The 17,296-nt window shown below is 44.4% G+C and overlaps 1 protein-coding gene across 2 annotated transcripts in view; it reads right to left on the minus strand.

Annotated features, from left to right (window-relative positions):
• The window catches only part of LOC309564577 (C-type lectin domain family 2 member B-like), a 29,915-nt gene that overhangs the window by 1,450 nt on the left and 11,169 nt on the right, over window positions 1–17,296 (minus strand). For both annotated transcript variants that reach the window (XM_082269222.1, XM_082269221.1), the window contains exon 5: window positions 5,466–5,575. In XM_082269222.1, the coding sequence (XP_082125348.1) occupies window positions 5,466–5,575 (110 nt within the window). The remainder of the gene's footprint in view (window positions 1–5,465; window positions 5,576–17,296) is intronic.

Here is a 17,296-nt window from a genome sequence, read left to right on the forward strand (position 1 = left end):
GCCTTTGGTGGCTTTTCTGGTCTTACCATCAACTGGTCTTAGTCAGCCCTGTTGCCGCTGGACCAAGGGCTGGATCTCCAGTTGGCTACCTTTTGCCCCGTGCCGGTGGTGCAGCAATTTAAGTACTTGGGTATAGTTATCTCGGCCACTATTACTGACTACTGACGCTTGAATATTTTTCCACTTCTGACATGGTTAAAGGACAAAGTGAGTATCTGGTCCAAGCTATGGCTCTCGGTGGCCAGAAGGGCGAATTTGGTAAAAATGATTTTGATGCCTCAACTATTATACTTTCTCCACAATACTTCGGTAGTTATTCCGCTGAAGATATTTCGATTGGTGAACTCCATCTTCCGGTCTCTGCTGTGGAGGACGGGTGTGGCCAGGATTAAGTTGGAGCAATTACAGCGGTCCAAGGATGGGGGGGGGGCTTGCCTTCCCTAACCCCTGGATTTACTATTTGGCAGCGCAGCTGCAGCACTTATTGGGGGCCCTTAGGATGCGGGACCGGGGGAGGAGGGACTCTACCTTGGGGGTTATGCTTCATGCGGTGGCTGCAGACAGTCTGCCAGAGGCCCTGGAATCCCAGTTGTTCTTAAAATCAAATAAACTATTCCCCACTTATAGATTGATACATAAAATTTGGGCCAAGGTAAAAACAACTTCAAAGGGTTACCAGTTTAACAGAATACAGTCCGATCTGGCGCAACTTAACTTATCCAGAACTGGCTGACCTGCCGTGCGCGGCTCTGTGGTGGGCGCGGGGTGTTACTCATCTTCGCCATGTGTTTGAGAGTGGCCCGTTTCTGACTTTTGAGCAGCTGCAGGCCAGGTATGACCTACCCCAGAGCATGGTGTTCCCTTACCTTTAGCTGAGACATACCGTTGGTGCTCAACCTTCACTGCTGTGCCTGGTGATGTCCCCGACACCGGTTTTCTCATTGATGAAACATTACGATTCTACTAAGGGGTCCATCTCTGGGTGCTATGCAATACTGTTGGGAGACTATTTGGACAGGTTCCCTAGTCCGGCTAAAGTACAGTGGGAGGTGGATGTGGGGGTTATCACTAATGACCAGTGGAACGAGGCGCTAGAGTCGGTGCGCCATTGTTCCTTAAACATTGGGCAGCGGCTCTCGCAATTATACATACTCCTCAGAGTGCATTGCACCCCACTCCGACTGCATAGGATGGGCCTGAGGGCGGACTCATTGTGTACCCGGTGTAATAGGGATTGCGGTGATCTCGTTCACCTCTTGTGGCATTGCCCTAAGCTTCATCGGTATTGGACAGCAGTAGTTCGGACCATCAATGCTGCATACCTCCTGTCTGTACCGGTGGACCCGAAACCTTGCCTTCTTGGTATGGTGGAGGACTATACGTCAGACGTCAATGTTAAATTGGCGGTGTCCAGGGCTCTGTTTCAAACCCGAAAACGTATCTTGCAACACTGGACCTATCTGTCCCCTCCCACGCTAGAAATGTGGGCACATGCCATGGGTGTTACTCTAAGATGTGAAGGTATGATCTACCAACATAGGGGCGTACCCCTTAGATTTGACGGAATTTGGGGTGGTTGGCTGGCGCAACCGGGTTTGGCTCCTGCTGATTTAATTCTTGATCGTCTGCTACAGTAATGTAATGTTTCTGCTGCTAATGGGTGGATATCATGGGGGGGGGGAGTATACAGGCTGTCTCTGTGCTATGCTTGATTGGCCAACTGTGTGTTGGTGGGGGAGTCTGTTCTTCTGGGTGTGTACTACTCATGGTATACAGTGGGGATCGAAAGTTTGGGCACCCCAGGTAAAAATTTGTATTAATGTGCATTAAGAAGCCAAAGAAAGATGGAAAAATCTCCAAAAGGCATCAAATTACAGATTAGACATTTTTATAATATGTCAACAAAAGTTAGATTTTATTTCCATCATTTACACTTTCAAAATAACAGAAAACAAAAAAATTGTGTCTGCAAAAGTTTGGGCACCCTGCAGAGTTAATATCTTGTACTGCCCCCTTTGGCAAGTATCACAGCTTGTAAACACTTTTTGTAGCCAGCCAAGAGTCTTTCAATTCTTGTTTGAGGTATCTTTGCCCATTTTTCCTTACAAAAGTCTTCCAGTTCTTTGAGATTTCTGGGCTGTCTGTCACGCACTGCTCTTTTAAGGTCTATCCATAGATTTTCAAATATGTTGAGGTCAGGAGATTGTGAAGGCCATGGCAAAACCTTCAGTGTATGCCTCATGATGTAATCCCCCTGTGGATTTTGAGGTGTGTTTAGGATCATTATCCATTTGTAGAAGCCATCCTCTCTTTAACTTCAGCTTTTTCACAGATGGCATCAAGTTACCATCCAAAATTTGCTGAAATTTTATTGAATCAATTTTTCCTTCTACTTGTGAGATGTTCCCTGTGCCACTGGCTGCAATACAACCCCAAAGCATGATTGATCCACCCCCATGCTTAACAGTTGGATAGAGGTTCTTTTCATTAAATTCTGTGCCCCTTCTTCTCCAAACGTACCTTTGCTCATTCCGGCCAAAAAGTTCAATTTTAACCTCATCGGTCCACAGAACTTGTTTCCAAAATGCATCAGGCTTGTCTATATGTTCATTTGCAAAGTTCAAACGCAGATTTTTGTGGTGAGGATGTAGAAGAGGTTTTCTTCTGATGACTCTTCCATGAAGACCATATTTGTACAAGTATCTCTTTATAGTGGAATAGTGTACCGGAGTTCAGTGTCTGCCAGATCTTTCTGGAGGGATTGTGCAGTCAAACGTGGGTTTTGAATTGTTTTTCTCACTATCCTGTGAGCTGTTCTGTCTGATATTTTTCTTGGTCTTCCAGATCTTGCTTTAACTTCCACTGTTCCCGATGACTGCCATTTCTTAATTACATCCTAAACAGAGGATATTGACATCTGAAAATGCTTTGCTATCTTCTTATAGCCTTCTCCAGCTTTGTGAGCGTTAACTATTTTCAGTTTCAGTTTTCTAGAAAACTGCTTAGAAGATCCCATAGTGCTGATTGTTGGGGCAAGGTCAAATGAGTTTGGGCATTTAAAACCTTTGAGAATGACATCACCTGGTCTTCCCAAACGATGATTGAGAACAATCCATGACACTGGCAGGTCTCAGCCTTGCAAAGGGGGCAGTGCATGCTATAAATTCTGCAGGGTGCCCAAACTTTTGCAGACACCATTTTTTTGTTTTCTGTAATTTTGAAAGTGTCAATGATGGAAATAAAATCTAACTTTTGTTGACATATTATAAGAATGTCTAATCTGTAATTTGATGCCTTTTGGAGATTTTTCCATCTTTCCTTGGCTTCTTTATGCACATTAATACAATTTTGTACCTGGGGTGCCCAAACTTTCGATCCCCACTGTATGGATGTATATTCCTCTGTGCAGGTGAGTGTGTTTTGTGAAGCCTATAAATTCTTGTTTTCTACAATAAATTTTGTTTCTGATTTAAAAAAAAAAAAAAGTTAAAATCTTTTTTTCTTTTTTTGGGAGAGAGTAGGGTATACAGTGAATCTGGAAAGTATTCAAAGTGATTCACTTTTTCCACATTTTGTCATGGTACAGCATTATTCCAAAATGGATTAAATTCATTATTTTCCTCAAAAATCTACAAACAATACCCCATAATGACAACGTGAATTAAGTTTGTTTAAAATCTTTGCAAATGTATTAAAATTAAAAAATTAGGAGATGATATGTTCATAAGTATTCACAGCCTTTGCCATGACACTCAAAACTGAGCTCAGGTGCAGCCTGTTTCCACTGATCATCCTTGAGATGTTTCTACAACTTAATTGGAGTCCACCTTTGGTAAATTTAGTTGACTGGACATGATTTGGAAAGGCACACACCTGTCTATATAAGGTCCCACACTTAACAGTGCATGTCAGAGCACGAAACCAAGCCATGAAGTCCAAGAAATTGTCTGTAGACCTCTGATACAGGATTGTATCGAGGCACAGATTTGGGGAAGGGTACTGAAAAATGACTGCAGCATTGAAGGTCCCAATGAGCACAGTGGTGTCCATCATCCATAAACAGAAGAAGTTTGGAATCAACAGGACTCTTCCTAGAGCAAGCTGTCTGGCCAAACTGAGCGAATCAGGGGAGCAGGGTCTTAGTCAGGGAGGTGACCAAGAACCCAATGGTCAATCTGACAGAGCTCCAGCGTTTCCCTGTGACGAGAGGAGAACATTACAGAAGAACAACCATCTCTGCAGCACTCCACCAATCAAGCCTTTATGGTAGAGTGGCCCGCCTGGAGTTTGCCAAAAGGCACCTGAAGGATTTTCAGACCATGAGAAACAAAATTCTCTGATCTGATGAAATAAAGATTGAACTCTTTGGCCTGAATATAGCAAGCGTCATGTCTGGAGGAAACCAGACACCACTCATCACTTGGCCAATACCATCCCTACAGTGAAGCATGGTGGTAGCAGCATCATGCTGTGGGGATGTTTTTCAGCAGCAGAAACTGGGAGACTTTTCAGGATCGAGTGAAAGATGAATGAAGCAATATACAGAGACATCCTTGATAAAAACCTGCTCCAGATTGCTCTGGACCTCAGACTGGGGGTTAGGTTCATCTTCCAACAGGACAATGACCCTAAGCACACAGCCAAGATAACAATGGAGTGGCTACGGGACAACTCTGCGATTGTCCTTGAGAGGCCTAGCCAGGGCACAGACTTGAACCTGATTCAACATCTCTGGAGAGAACTGAAAATGACTGTGCACTAACGCTCCCCATCCAACCTGATGGAACTTGAGAGGTCCTGCAAAGAAGAATAGGAGAAACTGCCCAAAAATAGATGTACCACGCTTGTAGCATCATCCTCAAAAAGACTTGAGGCTGTTATTGGTGCCAAAGGTGCTTCAACAAAGTATTGAGCAAAAGCTGTGAACACTTTTGTACATGGATTTTTTTTTTCACATTGTCATTATGAGGTATTATTTGTAGAATTTTGAGGAAAATAATGAATTGAATCAATTTTGGAATAAGGCTGTAATATAACAAAATGTGGAAAAAGTGAAGTACTGTAAATACTTTCCGGATGCACTGTAGTTATATCTGATGCCCTTCACTTCCTGTCCTGGAGACACAACAGAAAGCGCATGGAAATCTTCCCAAAATTGTAAAAAAAAATCATCTTTCTGGCTATTAAATTCCTTACTACTGTAAGCATATCTTACTAAAATTGGCAAATTCAGAAGGTAAAACACAAGTCTGTCGTGTCTGCGTGAATACTATTGAGCATACTAGGAAACATCAGCAACCAATAGATTATTCTATAAATAAAAAAAAAGGTATTAAAAACGGCAGGAGTACCAGTTGTCTAAGTTGCTGCTATTCACTTTGAGGACAGTCCGATCTTTCGTCTTTTATGAAATCCTGTATTACCTGCCTTACTTATGAATTTGCCCTGACATGCAATGAACTTACGGTTCTTTGTGGTATTTTCCTCCAGTCTCCCAAATCCATTCTGATGTGTGTTTCCTAAGACCAACCCAAAAGTGTCCATTCTTCAAAGTAACTTGTTTAGAAACGAATGTCTATACAGAAGCATATAAATTACATATAATTCTTTGGCAATAGGTGAAACATACATGAAATACCTAAGGGATTTATCAAATCCAGCACAAATAAATAACATGCAATTTAGCAGCGGAGTTATCACAGAAAAACAGTCTGAACACCAATAGGTACATAACACCCAGGGGAAATGTTCTAACCCCAACAGCGAACCCCATTGAAGTCTATCGGAGCCCAACAGGAAAAATCAAAAGTGCCCATTTTGAAGGCTTATATGCAAGTTAATAGCCATAAAAGGGGTATGGGGGTCTGGTTACTGCCCTGGTGGACATACCCACTGGACCCTAAAAATAGAAAAAAAAAATGAAAACGCTTCCGCCTCCTGGGAGACCTCCCGCCGACTGCTCTCTCTTCACTTTGAAAGCTCCTATACAGGCAATGGGCGGGCCACCTGGTTACCTCTTCCGGTGGCACCGCCCTTTCTGACGTCATGTGACATCATGTGACATCAGAAGGGGGGTGCCACTGAGTGACGTAACCGGGTGGCCCCGCCATTTGCCTATATAAGAACGGTCACGGCAAAGAGAGGGCAGTCGGCAGGAGGTCTCCCAGGCGGTGGAAGCGTTTCCTTTTTTTTTCAATTTTTCGGGCTGACAGGCGACATGATTGACGATGGATTTACATCGAGGGACACTTTTTTTCTTTTTTAACAAAGGTTTTGTCAAAAACTGTTTCCTGTGTTTCTTACTTTTTGATGCTTTTTTTTGGTGAATTCATACGAGTACGATGTACCCGATACCGATTTACATGGGGGGGCAGGATCTAGGGGCCCCTTGTTAAAGGGAGCTTCCAGATTCGAATAAGCCCCCATCCGCAGACCCCAACAACCACAGCCCAGGGTTGTCAGGAAGAGGCCCTTGTCCCCATAAACATGGGGAAAAGATGCTTTGGAGTGGGGGGCGCAGTGCCCCCCCTGCCCCCAAAGCACTCACCCCCCCATGTTGAGGGCATGAGGCCTAGTATGGTTCAGAAGAGGGGTGGGGCACTCACTCGCCATGCCGTTTTTTCTTTTATTTTTTTACCGGGGCACTTTTTTTTTATTTAGCTGTCAGCGGGAAGCCCATTGACAGCTGATGACTCATCGGTTAAGGATGCGGCAGCCAGCTTCCTGGCCCCTTCCTCTAACAACCAGCTTGCTCTGCACCAGTTTACACTGCACTGAAAGCTTTGCCCAATCAAGGCACAGAATTCACTGTGCAGCGCTCAGTGCATTGCAGGGTGTTCTTCAGGGCGAACACCCTGCAAATTCAGGTGTTCGACAAAAGGGCGAACAGGCAAATGTTCGGCCCGAACTCATGCTCAGGCCGAACCGTTCACACATCTCTATTGCATACAATAATAAGTGAAGCACCCTCCTAGGTAGGTGCTAGGAAAAGCATATATGTGGCCCTGTCTGCTTATCAGGGGGGTCTGATCAGTCAATTAGGCTGTCATGTGTTCCCAGGTGTGGTCTGTTGAGTCTGGGGAGTCTCCCCACTGCATCCAATGAGGGCTCTTGTTGGATAGTGGAGGAAACCTGGCCAATAGTGCACCAGGGCTTATATCTGTCTCAGTGGGCGGAGTTTGCCGCAATGCACCCTGGGACTGGGTATAAGTCTGAGGGGAGTACGTGACAGCGGGTCTTTGGCGGGAAGCAGAGTCCCAGGAGGAGGCGGATGGCTGTCTCTCCTCCTGTCAGAGCAAGTGAGGGTGTCCTGGGCGGTCCGCCTAGAGGACCGGAGGCTGAGCTGGGCTGCAGGAAGGATCCAAAGTGCTGTGGACCGAGTGGAGCTGCTGGGCAGAAGTTTCCTGGAAAAACAGTGTTGTGAGTACTCGAAACTGCCCGGGGGTCTGCCTAAGAGAGAGGGGACCACTCCAGAAGGTCAAAGGGATCCAGGACCCAGCTAGCCAGTAGTGGTGGCTTAGAAAGGGGGTGCCAGTATCTAAGCCCTGAAGATTAGAGAGAGAAAGGGGGCGCCGGTGCGGGCCCTGTAGTGTTCAGCAGTGTATTCAAGTAGCTACCTCAGCAGGAGTGCTTAGGGGAGCTGGGAGAGGACACTTTTAGTCAGAAAGCAGTCCCAAATCAATTCAGCATTAACAGGCATCGTCAAGTCAGCGTTGATAGGCATTAAGTCAGCGCCAAACAGCAATGCTCAAGTGTCCCCGCCGAATGAGCCTAGTTGAGTTCCAGGAGTATCCCACTTATCCCTTCTCCCATCCAAGTTACCAAATAAATACAAAAAACCCAAAGATACTGGACTGGTCATTGTCTCAGGCTACCTATTTTTGGCCAAGATCCTCAGCTCCTAGGAGACGTGACATCCTGGTGGTGTGAAAGCTAGAAGTCAGAATGGGTCTTACACATTTGGAGCCATATTACGGATTATTTTTTTATGCCCATATCAAACGCTGGATGACAATTGAGTGCTCAATGACTTCCCTGCCATTAACTTCTCTACCCTGAATTTAAAGCCACAAACAAACTGTTATAGACTGCACACAAGCAACAAGAGATTGTGAAAGACTATTGTCATGCCACAGGAGATGTTGAGATACTATATGCATGCTACACGAGATAGTCAGAGACAGCAGACATGCTACAGGAGATGGTTAAAGACTGGGGACATGCTTTAGGGCTCATGTACACTATAGCTGCTAAATTGTAGTTTAGGAACAAGTGGGGATTTTTTTTCTGCAGCCCCTGAACTCTCCTCTATGTTATCTTTTGTGTTCATGTACACTCAGTCATTTATAGTTGTTTAGAGGCAGTTGAGGTTCCAGACATTTTTTTGAAAAGAGAAAAACCACGTTCAGGACTGTAGTTTACTGGCATTACAAACGTCAAATGCTTGTAACCACAGTAAACCGTGTTTATGCGCATTTGCAATTATAAGCGTTTTTAAAGGGGAAAACATTTCTGATAATTTTTGAACATACAAAAATGTTGAAAAAACACAAATTTCACCACATGCTGTTGCCTGCATCAATGGATGAGTCCAGTAGTGATGAACTCTGGTCCTCTCACACTATTTTCTATGTCTTCAGCGCCTCAGCAACGTCGACATCAGGAGCATTTCCTCACCAAACTATTAATGACTGGATTCTTAGAGAAAACACAAAAAATAAGACAGCTATCTAAAAGCACACTGCTCTCTCTGCTGCTGCTTTGTCTTCTCCCACAGAATGGCTGAAATAGTTTATAATTTACTTGTTTTTCATGCATTGTGGGCAATTGGGAGGGTCTCCAGAGGTTATCTCTAAAAACGCTTCTAACCTCAAATTCTCATAACCGCTGCTAATTTCACATAAACTTGGTATGTAAAAGCTGTAAAGCAGATGTTTTTCACTGTTCGTTTCCAGCTGTTATGTTTACAGCATTCAGAAAGGCCTTTTAACTGCTCTGTGTACATGAGCCCTTAGGAGACAGATAAAGTATAAGCTAGAAAACAGTAAAATGAGACTGCAAAAGAATACTGCTATTATTCCCAGTTTACAAATCAATTTTCACACATTGGTTTTCCCTACAATCCCCCTAAGTCCCCTTTCACACAATCAAACCTTTCCGTTTTTTAGACAATATAATAGTATGCTGCGCTTGGCTTGAATTAAATCAACTACCATGTAAAAACGAAAAGCAGCCAGCACAAGATCTTGAATATAGTAAGAGATCATTCAGACAGTAAACATAGGTGTAGCGCTAATCAGAAAAACAAATAAAATCAATGTCCACATCCAAGAGAAGAAACCAAAAGAGTGTCCACTTGTTGAGGGAATCCTCTATGAGTGATAAAAGGACTGTCACCAGCACCCAATCACACAGCCTCTTACCGAATCATATTGACCCTCATCACAAAGGTCAATATAGACAGCAAATCCTATGTGAAGCATGTATAGCCCTAAGATCCTCCTAGCGTTTACCCTGTTGTTCCTCTACCTCACTACCAGTGGTCTCATAGAATCATGTGGGAACAAGTAGGACACCTCTCATAGTGTAGTATTGTCAAGTACATTTATTCTAAAAAATAGTAACTTACAATTAGGAATAGATTTGTCAGCACATCCTCCACTTCAGAACATTTGTGTTGAAACCACGAGTACTGGTTTCTAACCAACAAGATAGCCGCTACTTCCCCCGTCTGTGTATATGTCACACATCGTTGGCTCCTCCCTACGCGTTTCCTCACTAGATGACGTCATCAGGGGTTTTAGTTTCTTCTCTTGGATGTGGACATTGATTTTATTTGTTTTTTTTTTATTAGCACTACACCTATGTTTACTTTACTTTTGCTTACTGAAAACAGACGTATGGCGATATATTCACCATACATCCAGCGGGTCGGATCGGATGACAATGATGGAAATGAGCATGCAGTCTGTTTCCATCCGACTGCCCATAGAGGTGAGAGGGTTCTGTCCTTGTCCGCTCTACACAGGCAGACTCCTCTCGGATAGATCCACCCCATGTAAAAGGGGTCTAAAAATTACTTGTGCCAAATGTAATATTTCCCTCGGATCCATTATAAAAGATCATGGCTTAAAAAAGAGAAGAGTAAACCAAAAGAGAGTTAGACGTTAGATCATAAAGTGGTAGAATAAGAAATATCAAATATCTCTTTTCCTGGGAGCACCATCCACCTAGGTTGCACAAAACCATATCTATGAGAAATAAGGACTTTAAATGTACTGCTAAGAAATAAATCATCTTGTATTATACAGTACATACCCATATAAAAGGGGATGAGTAATATATATATCACTGTTTAGTTCATATTTTATTGTAAATATGACAATAAAAAAAGAAAACTCATGGACAGCACCGAAAAATGTAACAGTGTAAGGCTAGGTTCACGTCTATGCGGTTGCAGTTGATGCATTTTTCCGGCGCATTTTGTGTTTGTGACACATTTTTACATGTGGTGTTTCACATTTTATTTCTCCATAATTAACTGGAAATAGCTAGTTGTTAAGGAGCAGGCTGCCACTGCGTCCTTAGCAACTGATGAGTTATCACAGCTGAATGTAAAAGAAAAAAAAAATGACATCCCCCAATCCATACCAGGCCCTTAGGGTCTGGTATGTATTTTGAGGGGAACCCCATGCCGAAAAAAATGTAAAAAATTGGATTGGGGTCTCCCCAAAAATTCATACCAGACCTTTGTCTGAGCATGCAGCCCAGCTGGTCAAGATTGGGTAGGGGGTGAGCTTTAGCCCCCCCCCCCCCATCCATGCCACTTTTGTTAAAAATTTGGGGTGGGGTTCCCCTTAAAATCCATACCAAATGCAAAGGGCCTGGTATGGTTTGGGAGGACCCACTCTGTTTTATTTCGTATTTTTCCTTTGCCTGCTGACAGCTGATGACTCTTTGGTTATTAAGGACACAGTGACTGCCTGCAAAACTCATGTAAAAAATGCATCAAAAACGCAACACATGCGTTTTTGGTGCGGGTCCATTAAAGTCTACACACAAAACGCAATATGCTGCGGGAACAAAATTCCCTGACTCTTTCTAAAATTGCAGCGGCTGAAAAACGCACGCATAGATGTGAACATGTCCTATAAGAAGCCATGTTAATTGGACTGTAGTGTGTCTCTGCAAACTGCAAAATGAACAAAAAACACATAGGTATGAACCTAGACTAAAGGAAATAAACCAAACAATTTAACTACTAGAAGCTAGTTTTTTTTCACTGTCCTGAGTAAGCACTAATACATAGACTACTGCCAGCAGAGTCCCTAATGACTGCATAATAACTGCAAAAGGGCTACTTGAGGCCCCAAAGCAACAGGGGTCATTAGGGGCCTGTAGGATGCAAGTTTAGCCTACCTATACGTCCCGGTAAAGGACAGGGATGGGATGTTTTCCACCTATAGGCAAGTTAGTAAGGAAACTTTTGTAACATCTGCTGATGGAGGGTTGAAATGGCAAAAAAATGCGGAGAGTGGCAAACCATGCCTGTGAGGCAGAAGTACAGGTGTAATAGAGATAAGAGCAGCAGCACAGGGTACACCACCTCTAGAAATCATGTTGCAAAGCTCTTCCAGCAGTAAATGAAAATCAAGAAGAGGTAGGATTTGGTGATCAGCAGATGATCAGAAGGAGGTAGGAATGTAGAGAATCCTAGCATTCTATACAGCCTTCCTGATGGTCATGTGTGGGTCTATCAACCAATAGGTCCTTTAATTGTATTGTAATGCTAAATACTAATGTTTGCTCAATTATTAAGATATAGAAGTAACAAGGATAAAGATTTAAGCCTTCCTTATTCCACTCGCATATAAGGAATGAGATGTATGATCGGTAATGATCAAAGGAGAGAGTTAATGTATAAGGATAATGCGATCCTTACTGACTCCTACATTGTAGTACACAATAATTAGTGATGGGTTTTATATTTGAGTCGAACCTACGTTCGACTTGAACATTGGGTGTTCGTGTGTTCACTGAACACACGAACAAATGGAGCGCTCAGCGGGATGTTCGCCTGCCAACGAGCTCCCCATAATGTACTGCGAGATTGCAGTGCATTAAGTGCTTGTGTTTGGTCAAAGCATATACCTTACCTGTATGCTTTGGCCAATCACAGCACAATGTTCTGTCAGAGCCATGATTGGCCAAAGGCAGGGTGCCTTTAGCCAGTCATGGCTCAGGGCTAAGTCCACACCCCACATTAAAAAAAGCTGCTTACACGGCAACCCTGTGTAGTGTGTTAGGAATGGAGATTAGGTGGGGTAGTTAGTGGATTGTGCTTTCAGTCAGTTTATTGCAGTCGGTGCAGTGTAGTGTAGGGCTGATTCTTGTGTAACACAGTTTAATGCAGTCAGTGTAGTGTAGCGCTGTGCTGATTCTTGTGTAACACAGTGTAGTGGTGCCACTGAAGTGTTAGTGTATAAAACACGTCTATGTGACCCCACTGTCACACCCCTTTTTTTCGATATATTTTTTTCTTTTCTTTTATTTTGCAGTCAGGTTCTGTTGCTGCAATACAGTACTCCACCTTCTGTGTCGCAGGTGCTATTCCTTCTGTGTCAGCAGTGATTTTTTTTTTTCAATTTTATTTTGTGGCGCAGCAACACTAAGAATATTTAGGGCGTAATTGCTGTACCCCCTTCTGCGTTGCAGGTGCTATTCCTTCTGCATCAGCAGTGTGGGGTTTTTTTTCGTGGCACATCAGCACTAATTATATTTAGGGCATAATTGCTGTCCCCCCTTCTGCATCGCAGGTGCCATTCCTTCTGCATCAGCATAGGTTTTCTTTTTTTTTGTGGTGCAGCAGCACTAATATTATTTAGGGCATAATTGCCATCCCCCTTCTGCATCGCAGGTGGTATTCCTTCTGCATCAGCAGGGGTTTTCTGCTTTTTTGGCACAAAAGTATTGCACCCAAGAACCGTATTCCCTTCCCACACTCTATAATAAAAAGTTATAAAAATCCCCCACAAAAAATAAAAAAACAATAATAAAACGGTTTATAGTGCACCAATCACAAAAGTATTGCACCCAAGGGCCATATTTCTATCCCACGTTCTATAATAAAAAGTTATAAATACCCCAAAAAATCTCCATCATGTCCAAAAGGCCAACAAGGAGAGGCAGACGTTCACAGGCCACTAAAAGAAGGCATGCCACCTCTGTGTCCACAGTGAAAATTGGTGGTCGCGGACATGGTGCATCCTCTGCAGACTGGGCATGCTTATCCTTTTTTTCCATTGCTGGCCCTGTTATTGAGCCACAACATGCAGAAGAGTTGGTAAAGTGGATAACTAAGCCGTCCTCATTCTCCTCATCCACTGTCACGAAGGCTCATACTAGTTTGCCTTCCACCACAGCTGCCTATTCCACATGCTCCTTGTTCACAGCTACTCCTTCCGTAGCCCCACCATCATGCACGTAGGAGTCACCTGAATTATTCTATCATAGTGTCAGTTACATGATGATGGAGCAATCTGAATGCTCCGATGTTGGTTCCCAGGTTGAGGAAGGGAATAGCGTCAGCCTAGAGAGAGGGGGTGACAATGACGAACAAGAAACTATCAGTCATGTTCCCCCAGCTGCAGCATACTGCCAAGTTTGCTCCAGTGACAAGGAGGGAAGGGATGATGAGGTCCCTTACTGTACTTGGGTGCCTGAGAGAATAGAGGAAGAAAGTGAGGAGGAGGTACGAGTCAGGAAGTCCTCCAGGGGCTGGCTTAAGGGCAGCCACCCTATTGCATTACACCACAGAGCTCAACAGGTGCAGGGCACTGCTAACTCCCCACTGACTTCCAAAAGTTCATTGGTGTGGGCTTTTTTCAATACATGTGCTCTGACAAGACATATGATGACCTGCCATGCAGTCCGTTGGCAACAGCACCTGAAAGACCCACATCATAAAAAATTGCAGACTTCTCCTTGCTCCTCATCTGGGATCTCTGTCTGGGATCTCAAGTCTTATTAAAACCTGCACTGAGAGGGATGATGGTATAGCAATGGGTGCCACAGGTACTTGTAACCAATCTGCTAGCAGTACACCACCTGTTGATTTCACCACCAGGCAAATTTCGCTACCCCAGTTGCTGAACCGTAAAAAAAATACTGTCCAAGCCATCCAAATGCTCAGCATCTAAATGCTGGCTTGGCCAAATTGCTAGCACTACAACTGCTGCCTTTTCATTTGGTGGACTCTGCCACTTTTCGTGAATTTGCGGAATATGCTGTACCCCAGTAGCAGGTTCCAAAAAGAAATTTGTTTTCACGTAAGGCCATTCCAGCTCTGTACCATCATGTGGAAGGCAATGTTTTGGCCTCATTGGACAGAGCGGGCAGCAGGAAGGTTCACATTACTGCTAGCTCACGGTCCAGCAGGCATGGTCAGGGAGGATACATTTCCTTCATGGTGCACTGGGTAACTCTGCTGGCAGCTGGGAAGGATGCAGGACAGGGTTCCGTGTTGGAGCTTGTTACACCACCACGCCTCTAAAAGCTGGTGGTGATTCTGCCACATCTGACTGCTCCATCTCCTCCTCTTCTTCTTCCTCTATGGCCCAGGGGATTTTGGCTTCTTTTGGCCATGCCAGTGGCTGCTGATAAAGGATGCATGCACCATCCTGTAACACTCTGAGGAGGCAACAAGGATGGTGAGCCGCAACGATGCATGCATCAGTGACACTATCCCTCTAGTCTTCCTGCTGGAGCACACACTTTGTGGAATCATCATAGAGCACTTGAGGCAGAACAGTGGAAGAAAGAGGAGCATCTGTATCATATGGTGCAAGATTATCTAGGGGCAAGAGCAGACTTGGAGACCTTTCCAACTGAGCATCCACTGGGTTACTGGGTCTTTAGGATGGATCACTGGCCAGAACTTGCTCAATATGCAATCGAGCAACTGGCCTGTCCTGCTTCCAGTGTGCTTTCTAAATGGACATTCAGTGCTGCTGGAGGTTTTGTGACAGATAAAAGTGTGCATCTGTCCATAGACTCCTTTGATCGGCTGACATTTATCAAAATGAATCAGTCCTTGATCAACAGCAGCTATCAAGCCCCTGATGCTTATGTAACTGATTGAATTTGCTAGGGATCTGGAATCCCTTGAAGACTGCCTATGCTGCCTTTCCTATTCCTGAATCTTTATTATGGTAGCTCCCAACAATGTTTTTGGTTTAGGCACCACCAACACCCAAGGTCCAATTTTTCTGCACCTGTTTAACAGGTGCAAGTAACTTAAATTTTTTTCTAATTTTATAAAGCAGGGCCCGTTCCTGCACCCAGCAAGAGTAACTGTGTTTGGTTACAGTGTTCAGGCACCACCAACATCCAAGGCCCAATATTGCTGCACATGTGTGACGAGTGCATGTATTTTCAAATTTTTTTCTAATTTTTAACAGCAGGGCTTGTTCCTGCTCCCAGCAAGAGTAACTGTGAGGGGTTACAGTGTTCAAGCACCACTAGGTATGAGTGAACAGTTTGGGCCGAGCATAAGTTTGGCCTAAACATCACCCATTCAGGTATTCCCCTAACACCTGAACTTTCTTGGCACTTAGTGGGATGTTCGCCCACCGAGCACAAAGTCAATAAGTTGTTAAGGCTTCCCTGCTGCGAGCTGAATTTAAAAAAATAATTGTAAAAAGAAAATATAAATTTAAAAAAATTTGGGTAAAAACACCTTTGGGTCTTGTATGGCTTTTTAGAGGAACCCCATGACAGAATTAAGAAAAAAATGGCATGAGGTCCCACCCCAAAATCTATACCAGGCCCTTTTGGTCTGGTATAGATTTTAAAAGAAACTCCACGCCAAAATTTAAAATAAAAACGGCGTGGGGTCCCCCAAAATCCATACCAGTCCCTTACCTGGGCATGCAGCCTGGCAGGCCAGAAAAGGGGGCATGAGCGAACCATACCAGACTGCTTGCCCTCAACATGGGGAGGGTGCTTTGGGGTGCCCCCCATAGCACCTTGTCCCCATGCTGATGGGGACAAAGGCCTCTGCCCGACAACCCTGGGCTGTGGGGGTCTATGGGTGCGGGGCTTATCGAAATCTGGAAGCCCCCTTAAACAAGGAGGACCCAGATCCTGGCCCCCCCCCCCCTATGTGAATGGGTATCATGCCCCTACTCATTCATCAGAAAAACTGTACAAAAAAATAAACACATAAGACAGTTTTTGACAAGTCCTTTATTTAAAAAAAAAAAAAAAAATAGCGTCCCCCCATGTAAATCCATCTTCAATCACGCCGCCTGCCGGACCCGTTGACCCCCCAAAAAAAAAAGCTCCCCTCTCGGTGAACGCTGCCCGCGGACTGCCTATTCGCGGTTTGACAGTTCTTATATAGGGAATGGGCAGGGCCACACCGGTGACGTCCCCCGGCAGCCCTGCCCCTCACAACACCACCGACCCAGCATGCACTGGTCCGTGACGTTACGAGGGGCGGGACCACCGCCATGGCTCCGTCCATTCCCTATATAAGAACTGTCAAACCACGAATATGCAGTCCGCGGGAAACGTTCACAGAGAGCGGAACTTTTTTTTTCTGGGTTGCGAGCACCGTGATTGAAGATGGATTTACATTGGGGGACACTATTTTTTATTTTTTTATTTTTGAATAAAGGACTTGTCAATAACTGTGTTATGTGTTATTTTTTTGTACACTTTTTTGGTGAATGGGTAGGGGTACGATGTAGGATCTGGGGGCCCCTTGTTAAAGAAAGCTTCCAGATTCTAAAAAGGCCCCCAACCTGTAGACCCTGACAACCACAGCCCAGGGTTGTCAGGAAGAGGTCCTTGTCCCCATCAACATGGGGACAGAATGTTTTGGGGTGGGGAAGGCAGAGCCCCCCTCCCCCTGCCCCAGAGCACCCCCCTCATGTTGAGGGCATGTGGCCTGGTATGGTTCAGGAGGGGGGGGGCGCTTGCTCATTCCCCCCCCTTTCCTGACCTTCCAGGCTGCGTGCTCAAATAAGGGTCTGGTATGGATTTTGGGGGGCCCTACGCCATTTTTTTTTTTTACATTTTGGCGTGGGGTTTCCCTTAAAATCCAAGTTTAAATTGCATTTTTTCTCTTAAAAATGTCAGTATTGCTGCAGCAGATTCCATACATCGTACAGATGTGCCACTTTACAGGCACATTAAGGGGACCCCCCAGGCACGATATTCAAAGGAATTTTTCATTTTTATTGTTTCACTTTAAGCATCAATAAAATCACTACTCCTTTAAAAACGATTGTTT

Source organism: Pelophylax lessonae (assembly GCF_965119305.1).
Source record: "Pelophylax lessonae genome assembly, chromosome: 9".
Taxonomy (NCBI): Eukaryota; Metazoa; Chordata; class Amphibia; order Anura; family Ranidae; genus Pelophylax; species Pelophylax lessonae.